The sequence below is a fragment of the Lolium rigidum genome, chromosome 3 (assembly GCF_022539505.1).
Source record: "Lolium rigidum isolate FL_2022 chromosome 3, APGP_CSIRO_Lrig_0.1, whole genome shotgun sequence".
Taxonomy (NCBI): Eukaryota; Viridiplantae; Streptophyta; class Magnoliopsida; order Poales; family Poaceae; genus Lolium; species Lolium rigidum.
The window spans coordinates 344,714,688-344,724,855 of NC_061510.1; the positions used below are offsets into that span (position 1 = coordinate 344,714,688).

The 10,168-nt window shown below is 45.1% G+C and overlaps 1 protein-coding gene across 1 annotated transcript; it reads right to left on the reverse strand.

Moving 5' to 3' along the window:
- Positions 1-2,098: 2,098 nt before the first annotated feature.
- Positions 2,099-7,040, reverse strand: LOC124703979 (LRR receptor kinase SERK2-like). The gene is made up of 11 exons (XM_047236211.1): positions 6,861-7,040; positions 6,599-6,731; positions 6,171-6,242; positions 5,781-5,924; positions 5,627-5,698; positions 5,451-5,516; positions 5,304-5,374; positions 5,015-5,155; positions 4,161-4,502; positions 2,994-3,388; positions 2,099-2,819 (listed from the first exon to the last, which is right to left on the reverse strand). Exons 1-11 carry the CDS (start codon positions 6,925-6,927, stop codon positions 2,505-2,507), a joined length of 1,818 nt encoding a protein of 605 aa, XP_047092167.1. The 5' UTR covers positions 6,928-7,040; the 3' UTR covers positions 2,099-2,504.
- Between the last annotated feature and the right edge of the window lie 3,128 nt (positions 7,041-10,168).

Below are 10,168 nucleotides of genomic sequence, written 5' to 3' on the forward strand. Positions count from 1 at the left end.
TTTATTTATTTTAATATATTTGGATTGGTCATTTGGACAAGCGAGTGTCCTTTTGTAGCTTGTTTGGACTGACTTTTTTTCACTTCAATGTAATAGCTAATAAATTGTCACAAATTAGGTAATTAAGGAGTTCACACAACATAATATCAAACCAAAGTTTCAAATGATACAAGTTGCATAGGAAGTACACGAAATAAGATAGATATATGAGATCATGCATCGCATTTTTTGGTGACCATTTACTTCTTCTCAAACCATGCCCTCTGAGTTTGGTCTATGATGCTCAGGTCGGCCTTGATTCTCCTCAGCCATCAGTTTACCCTCTACATCCACGGCTTTTGACCGGGTATTGCTCTCTTTAACTTAAAGAGCTATTTCTTGTACCTCAAGGGTCTTCTTTTGGAGGTTAAGAAAGCTTACCCTTTGTTCCTTTTTTTCTCTCTCCATCTCCTCTCGTACCTCTAGGCATTTGCCTCCTCCTTTTGGATGATCAACCCCCTCCAATCTCTCATGCAATGCATGTGATGAAGTATCACGCTTGAGATCTTGATTGATGGCCTTGTGACCCCTTGGCCAAACCGCGGGATCATCCGTGCTTGGGCCAACCTCTTCAAGAACGACGGCTGAATTATTTATTGCAATGTTTCTTCGAGCCTTCTAGACTCATTTGTATGAAGCATAGCGTGTTTCTCGCTCTGGACACATTTTTATCATCTTCAAACAATGGGTCAACGTGAAAGATTTGTTCTCATAGAGATCCTTGAAATAATCCAAAGCTTGGAAGCACCTACATATGGATGAAAAATCCATTAGACATAGTCGCATATGCAAGGTAAATTCACATGTTTAGAATAGACCAGGTTTTACTAAGCCTCCAACACCGATGCCACTCATAGGCCTCCTTCACATGCGCGTACGCACCACAAAATTTACTACACTCCACGGCAATAAATGACCATCTCTTTTGAAGAGAGACGTCATTTCGACCACTAGCAGAATTATAGGGATGAAATTTCCTACACTCATGAAAGCACTTGCATGCCAATTTTCCAATATGTCACTACTTTTTGCTCGGCACCATGAATTTGATCTCGTCCAATCTCCCTCCAAACCTCACAAAGCAACTTGGCCTCGGCGACCATGTATGCTCCGGCCCTATGGCTTTTCTTTTTTCTATGTTGCGGCTTGTTGGCCGATATCATCATCCTTTGAGTCGGCAAACAATCGCTCTCCGTCAGTAGAGAATCCATCAAGTTGGCCCCCCTTGTTCGATGTATTGTCCATACGGTTGGACCTCTTGATCATGTTGGTCATGATGCCATTGTTTTCTCGTCGTAGTAGGCCTAAACATAATTGCACATTACACCCATTTTGACTTGCGAATGGACGGAGAAATCAGATGTTGCAATCGTACCGGGGCAGCCGGCATATTAGCCTTGGAATTTGACGAATAACTGGTGGGGTGGGCGTAGGCATGTTTGCGACGGAGAGCACATGTGGCCTCTTGTCACGCCCTAGCGCTGAGTTTCCAGGCACACAAGTGTGGTTGAGGTCAAGGGTAGGCATTACCGGGATCTCCGTCGACTTGGAATGGGAGCTGCCTAGATGGGAAAACACGCAGGCATATTGGACAGTACTAGGAGGCTCCGCCGACAAAGTTGGCAACTAGGATCAAAGAGGTGGTTGTGCGCTCACGGGCAAGACCGAGCTTGTCGAAGAGGCACTGCGATGACATCGTCGGCCCATGTCGATGGTGAGAGACCCATGGTAGGTTCAAGCATGGCCGTGACTTCCATCAGATAGTGACAATTTTTTCACTCTTGTACCCAAAGGTGCCCAGACACCGCCACCAAAAAAGACATGAACAAAAGGTAAATTTTGGACGGTCATCATTACCAGTTGCATAATGCAGAGAAATGCAACACCAAGTACAACTTCCCAATGAATACAAACTAATTCTAGAAGTTTAAAGAGCAATAACCGGTAGCACTTGAAGTCAGCTTGCAAGCACAGGTGTGTGCATCGATTAATCTGGTTTCACGTAGTACTAGTATGGTTTGGCTTGTCTTTGTAAACCAAGCTAAATTATCCACTGAAATAAATCAAGATGTTCTTGTTGCTTTTCATAATTGAGAAAAAATAGTTGCTACTAGTACTCCTTTGTTCTGTGGTCTTTAGACTTCCACCTCACAATGGTGGCTCAGACAATCAATTTACTTACTCCTACACAAGCACGTGATGCACGAAACAGGGTATGTGCTCGGCTTCGCCAAGCATCTCTACTTTTCACTCTACAGAATGGAGGCTGGCTGCCTAGCTAACACCTCCGGCAACACAAATCGATGGTTCTTATATCATCCTTAATTACACACAGTATAATATACAGTCAGCAACACTGACTTACCACAATATATATACGACTACTGCTAGTTTCGCTACCAAGAATGGCATCGTTGCCACTGCGAATCTGCGATGGAAACCCAACCTACAGCAATCTGATGTTGCTACCTGCCCGTGGACAGTTCAATTGCATCCTGGTTGTAGATGGAGTCCTCGCCCCAGTCAAATCGCTGCTGCATCCGCTCGTAGTCCTGCCTCCTCGTCACCTCGACCTGCTGCCACTCCTCCCATCGCTCGGCAAGGCCTTCCCCTTCGAGCATCCGGACCACCTCCGACATGGAGGGGCGGTCCTCAGGTGACCCTTGGGTGCACAGCAGCGCAATCTGCATCATCATCTCCACCTCCTGCCTGTCGAAGTTGTTGTTCAAGTTCCGATCGACAATGTCATCGAGCCTCCCTTCTCTTTGCAGCTTCCTGACCTGCACCTCAGATCACATGCCCAGCCATCACGGATTTATTCTAAGTTTCTAACAAATGTAGCGGTACTCTACCAAGAATGCACGCATGTTCATTCAAGCACTGCGACAAAGTCCCCACAAAGTTCAGGGCAATTAAGGTTAGAGGGAGTGCTAGTGGAGGTGGGCTATACTTACATGATCAAGTAACAACACATCATCTTCGTCTTCCAAGCGTGAAAAATCAATGGCACGCTGTCCAGTGACCACTTCAAGAAGCATTATACCATAACCGAAAACATCAGTTCTCTCAGACGACTTCCCTGTGGACAGATATTCAGGTGCAATGTGACCCATAGTCCCACGGACTTGTGTCGTCACAGATGTCTTCTGTACATCCACCAACTTTGCCAAGCCAAAGTCGCCGACAACTGGTTCGAAACCTTCATCAAGAAGTACATTCGCAGCCTTGACATCACGATGTATGATCTTGGGATTGCAGTGCTCGTGCAGGTACTCCAGTCCACGCGCTGTGCCTATAGCCACTCGTTTCCTTGCGTTCCAATCTAATATTGGTTCCTCTGGTTTAAATTCTGCACCATTCAACATTTTAACACAGGGGGCACATAAGAGACTATCCAAATGGAAGGACAAGTGGACAACAGAAAAACTGGTAGGCAACTTTCACTCCAACATATCATGGATCAGTAGAGTACAATCTGCACTGATGCAACTAGCCTACACGTAATAAGATATGGCCAAAAGTAGAAAAGGTAATGGCATGGTCCACAAAAAAAACAAAGCATGCTGAAAGACAAGTAAGGACATGTTCTGAATGTAGAAGCAAATCATTGCATTTCATAGTTTCCTTAATGACTTAATAAACACTGGATGTCAGAATTCACTGATTGTGACAACTCCAGCGTTTTCTTCTTTCTTTTCAGCACTTACATAGTCGGCATAACTCACAAGATTATTTGATCTTGCAACTAGTCTATCTATTCTTCACTCAGGATTTATATCGCCTACCAAGTAATTGTTTAGGTCATTTTGGAACTTACTAGAAACAAGTCTATGCACGCTGGCATCTTACATTTGTATGAAATATAGATTTCAATAAGGAGCTATCAAAAGGTTGTGTATAAGAACAGAAAAAAAAATCTGATCAAATACACGGATTTACCACGACCTCGGTTGTGGCTCCATAGAAAAACTTTAAAACCTATATGTTCAAGACTGTTGCAAAGGGTATTGAACGAGAAAGAAAATAAGCACATTATTGAGGATCTGAGAAACTTCATACAACACAACTCTAGGATTCCAAGGAGATGAATCAAGTGGTTGATTGGTTAAGAAAGCAAGTACCTCGCAAACGGTAAGCCACACTAAGATTCTGCATGAAAGGATAAACAAGTAGACGTTCTGTTTGGGTTGTACAGAAGCCAACCAATCTTAAAAGATTCCGGTGAACTGCAACACTAATCAGTTCAACTTCACGCAAGAAGGCAGCCTCCCCACCAGGACTTTCATAATCAGTTAACCGCTTTACCGCAATCTTAGTGCCATCTGGAAGTGCTCCTTTATATACTTTCCCAAAGCCCCCCTGTCCGAGAACATTTTTCTCACTGAAGTTATCAGTAGCAAGCTGTAATTCTCGCCATGCAAATCTTTTCAACTGTCCAAATGCGATTCTTCGGTCATCCTCACCTAGGGACGAAAATTTATTAGATTAGTTAGTTAAATGAAAAAAAACATCTCCCAGCCTCTGCATTTGAGGAATATACACTAGCATATCAGATTAGGTTGTTCAATACAAATGCAACTCATCAACTACAAACTTGTAAGATTGACATTGTGACTGTATAGATTGATATGGTGCCTAAAAAATACAGATGGTGCTACTAAAATGCTGCAAAAGATGCTAGACACTAAACTATTTCCATATATCCAGAAACTATGTTACGACTGGTGCGGCAGGCATAATATGCCAGTAACAAAATACCTGTGTAGCAAAACATAAACCAGTAATGTGAACCATAGTTTACCATGAACAAAGCTGAGCTAAGGAATCCACTTTTGCTTGAAAATATTTGTTTTGATACATGATAAAACTATAATGTGTGAACCACATCTTTATTTTGTAAGCTAAAGATCAAGACTGCAAAAATACTTCACCTACAACAGAATGATGAAAACAAATTTAGCAGCAAATACCCTACCTGATACATCAACAAATACTTCACGTAGATGGCCTTTTCTCCTTCCGTTACAGATAATAAAAAGAGCCCCTATGGTGAGTAGCCCTATCACGCCCCCAACTGTTCCAAGGACAATGCCTATTTTCGAACCACGGGATGCACCTATTGTAGAAGTGACAAAATTAGCATATACCTCAAAACTCTTTTACATACATCAAATCAAAGACTCTCATTTTCTGCGATTTGATAGATATACAATGTAGAACAGAAAATATGACCTGGAAAAAAAAAGGAAACTATGACTTGTTACCTTGGTAAGATGTACTTGATGCACAAGGGTTGACAAAGTTTGCTCCGCAAGTCAAGTTATTACCAGAAAAGCTGTGGTATAAACAAACCGTTGTTAGACCTTCAAATTAGCAAATATGGACTTATATTTATAATGATATCACAGTACTTGTATCGTGCAACTTCAAATAGTTGAGCAGGTATTTGACCAGAGAGGCTGTTGTAAGCTAATCGACTGCCATCGTAAGAAGAGAAAAGTTAGTGGTATATGATAAGAATTAATAAAAGACCTAGACTAGTTTTAACAGAAACCACTGGTATTAGTATTACTATTTTACTGCTTACATGTCTGTCAAGCTTGAGATGGTTGCCAGGGTATCAGGAATAGACCCATTCAGACTGTTTTGACTGAGTATCCTGTTTAAGGAACATAAATGTCAATGGGAAGGTTAATTGGTTGACATTGATGAAACTAAAGATTAAGAATACTGATACATACAGGAGTTGGAGCTTTGTAAGATGGCCAAGAGAAGCTGGGATTGCTCCAACAAGCAGGTTGTCTTCCAAATCTAAGCTTGTCAAACTAGATAGGTTGCCAAGCTGCTCTGGTATGCCACCAGTAATCTTGTTACCAGGCAAGGACCTGCAAAATCATTTACAACAAGGATTAACAAAAGTTGGAGAGTGTGGTGACATGACATATTAAGATGATCATCACTTCACCTAGGAAACACTGAAATATCTAATAGTAATTCTCACATTCATTCCTATTGAATCATAAAATAGACTAACATTTACACAAAAAGGGAGTAAGATACAGTAGCTATTCCATCACAGCAACTACTAAAAATCTCAAAGATATTTAATCGTTCTTGACAAGTACGCTTACAGAACATTCAAGTGCTCAAGCTCTCCAATTCTTGGCGACAGAACTCCAGTGAATCCCATCGAAGCCAACGTTCTGCAGGAGAAAATCAGGCACGATTAACTCACTGAAAAACTGGATGTCTTACTAAGAAATGTGCATAACAAGGCAAAGGAAACCGTATGGAGGTTCACCAAATGTTACAGACGGAAACAAAGGAAATGGAATTTAATCTGCTTCTGTCACTGTCATATAGTTCCATAATGAGTACATGCTCAAAGAGATACCTCCCACATGGAGTTGTATTGTCAAATATCTTAATGGCTATTAGAAAATGGATATGGAATGTAAGCTATTAAACCCCAGCTCCTCGCTATGGTATTCATGCCTGAATTTAAAAGTAAACAAAGGGAGAAAAGGTGACAAGAAAGATCAAGCAAACGGCAACTTACACTTGCACAACATTGTTGCTGCTGTCACAAATAACAGAATTCCAAGTGCAGGGGTTAACTTGATTTTGGTTCCAGTCTGTAAGCTGTGTCTCAGTAGCATTCAGCTTCTGCTTCATGTCATATAGCGCATCACCTAAGGAAAAAAAATATACTTCCTTGTTAGTAATAAAAAACATTATATGTTGTTTAACTCAGCAATGATTTTGAGTGTACACCAAAAGGATGGATAATAAGTATACAAATGATAGACATGTAGATAAACCTTGGCGATCGGACGCTGCGAATGGGTGCAGAGACGCTATAGCAAGAATGATGATGATCAGCTCCATCTTCCCTCTACCGCAGCTTTCGCATCAACGGCATCAACGGCGTGACTTGGAAAAACTTGCCTGGCTAGAAAACATGGGGGTGCTACTCATAGTATGAGCTATCCACCAGGTGCCTGGTTAAAAAAAATTCAGATCAGTATAAACGCCGCGCGCGGTAGATAGATCAAGGCATGTACCCTAACCCTTGTACGAAATCAGATGAGTGTGGAGAACAGAGAAGGAGGAGGGCTGGTACAACAATATAAACCAGTAGCGATTGCTGTTTACTCGATTGTAAGGCTACGAATCAAGTAGTACCACATTTGGAAATAGCATCCCCAGGTGGTTATCTGGAGTGCAAATGCTGAATTGGACTCAGCCTACGGCACACTTGTTTCATCAGTAAGCAGGAACAGGACAAGAGAGCCCCCAATCTCCTCACGGACGAGGGAAAACCTTAATCTGTGCTGGTTATCACCGAAGCCCAAAAAAAAAAAAAAAAAAAAACCTCTGAGATGATCCCAAAAGCTCTGGATATATACGGATAGCCCCTGAAATCCCACAGTTCCCAAACCGCGGAAATCTCAGTTTCTGTGGAGCGCATGCTTTGGCAAAAGACTGGTACAGCATATGTTGTAGAACCTAATTTGACGAACTAACCGGAGGCTTAGCGAAATCAAAGTGGACGTCTCTACAGGCGAACGCGAAACTGAATCCCAGCGACACTCACACGGATAAACTTCACAATTCGAAACAGCAGCGAGCTGCAGTATTCAGTACCGAATCTGACACTCCCGTCACCAGTTCGTCGCGGCGCTTGCAGTCCACACACGCACATCCACTCAGAAACACGCACGCAGGGAGCGAGGGGCACCTACCAGTCAGTCTGGCCAGCCGCCGCGCTCTCCGCTCCGGAAAACCTGCGCAATTAGGCGCCCAGCCCCATCCGCGCCGCCGCCGCCGCCAGTGCGCGGGTGGTGGTGGAGACGTGGGTGGACGACCGGAGCAGTTGACTCCTCCGGACACCGAAATTGACCCGTGCTGCTTGTGCGACTGCTGCCCGGGGGACTGCCCGGGTGCGCGCTGAATCCATTTTAGGTAGGCGGGGCGGGGCGGGGGGTGGGTTGGGGGCGCAACCGCAGCTGCAACTTGGGTCTCCCCTCCCGTCGGGCTGGTTGGTTGGTTGGTGGATTCGCTGCCCTTCCTTCCTTTTCGCCCCGATCGGGATAAGACGGAATTGGGGTTCCGATGCGGCCACAGTGGCCTTTCCGTTGCACAGCAGATTCCCCGAAGCCAATGCGGGACGAGCGCTCCGCTACACCCTGATCCTTTTCTTTTGCAAAAAATTACCTGCCCTGTCGTCCACGACATCGCTTTCCGGCTCGCGCACGCTTTTTGTCTGTGCCCGGTTTTCTTTCTGCCGGTGGTGCTGGGCGGCAATGGCACGACACGGCGGACGACGATAGCGTGGGGGGCTTTATTGTTAACGGAGAAATCATTGGTCGTTTTCGCTTCACGAGGCGACACAGTGGGAAAGCGGCAGGGGTCTCTCCCGACCGATGACGGTGGCACGATGATTGTTTGGACCTCGATCTGCTCACCGCCGGTGGCGTCCCGCAGGTTCCAGCCCGGGGCCGGGATGGTGGTTCACGCTTCGCGCGTGCACGCGTGTTCCTCGCCTGCCGTGGGTCGGCACGTCACGCCTCCGCCAGGCGCGCCCCGGCCGTGTAAGTTGTTGCACGGCGCAGTTCGGCGGCTACGCTGCGACAACCCACTCACACCCCCCACGCATAAAGTCAGTCATCTAACGAAAACTCAAAACATGCACCCGTATTTTATAAAATATTCCAAAAGGTTAAAAAATCCAGTAGTAAGAAAATTGGTACGTAGAGAGACATGTTTTATGTGGGAACTTACAGTTTCACATACAACCGACAATTTTTGTGCAGTGCGTAAAAAAGATTAAAAAAATGTCTAAAGAAAATATACTCCACCATAATTTACCACCATAATTATTCTTTCTCACACGAGGCACAAAACATGTCGGTTTTTGCTCAAACAACTTCATGAGAAGGGTGGATCTCAGCGCCACGGCGTCGCGGTGGTTCAGGCGGCCTCAGTGTGACCATGGTAGAGGAGCGGCTCCCCTGCACGGAGGCGTGGCCCATGTGGTGGTGCCGTCAGACCTAGGTCCAACCAAGGCCTGGGCGGGCTCGTGGATCCGTTGCCATTGCTGAAGGGGGTGGTGGCGCTTTTTCGTGGCGGTGGCAGACTGCCACCGAGGTGGTGACGCCAGCTGCGAGCTTAAAGGTGGTCAACTCCCATCTACTATGTCGGTGTTCCTCTCCTCTCGGCGGTGGTTGCTTTCTTCTTCGCCTTCCTTCTCCAATCAAGCTCGGGCGTCTTCGTGGTCACGGTGTTTGGCCGGGGTGAAGGCCCTGCTCGACGATGGTCCGCTGAACACGGCAACGCCCACTGGTGCCATTTCCTTCTTGGAGGCTTGTTCATGGACTTCATTGTGCCTCGCTTCCCCTTGGATGTCGAGGGAAACCCTAGGTCCGGTGGTCGGACCAGGCAGCGAGGCACCACAATGTTGTTATCTTCTTCAAGACGTCATTTAGGCCACGAGGGGAGAAGCCGATGCAACAATTGGAGTCAGGGCATTTGATGTGCCCTCGGTGTTGGCCGCAACCCTTGGCTTGTGCTTCTAAGGCGCAATGTACGGCATGCGGACACATCTTGTTCAGCGTCTTCCCCGAGTCCATCATGTCTCCTTCTCGCCCACTTCTCTAGGCACATGAGGGGAAGTACGTTGGTCCGGGTTGCCTTGGAGTCGAGGTCTTGCTTGGTTCGTGATGCGGTCCTGAAGCTATGTGCTCCTCTTCTCATCATTCTTGGTTGTATGTTGAGTACGGTGAGTTGTTTATCATCGAGTTTGTAGAGGGTGTGTTGTTTACCGCTTGGTCTTGTGTCGTGGAGTGGATTAATGGTCTTCTTGACGTTGTATCGTGGAGTGAAATTGTAGCCATTTTGGCGATGTACAGGCCATTTTTGGCCTTTCTTCTATATGACTTCGAGGGTGTATTCTAAAAAAAAAAATCAATCCTACAAATCAAATGGTGAACATAGAATAAAAAATCTTATGGCATTCTTTTGAATCAAACAAGCCCTTAACATTTCATTCGTTGGGGACGGTCCTAATAATGAATTAAGTGCCAAATATTATCCATATAAGGTGATTTGTTGAAAGCAATACTAGTAA

What these genes read in the sequence shown, in the direction of transcription:
- LOC124703979 (XM_047236211.1), bottom strand. Translation starts at nt 6,927, where the DNA reads ATGGAGCTGATCATCATCATTCTTGCTATAGCGTCTCTGCACCCATTC. An exon ending in TTTGAAGTTGCACGATACAA is followed by an intron (nt 5,375 to 5,450) that starts GTACTGTGATAT and finishes TTTATACCACAG; the next exon opens with CTTTTCTGGTAATAACTTGA. An exon ending in AGTATTTGTTGATGTATCAG is followed by an intron (nt 4,503 to 5,014) that starts GTAGGGTATTTG and finishes TTTCGTCCCTAG; the next exon opens with GTGAGGATGACCGAAGAATC.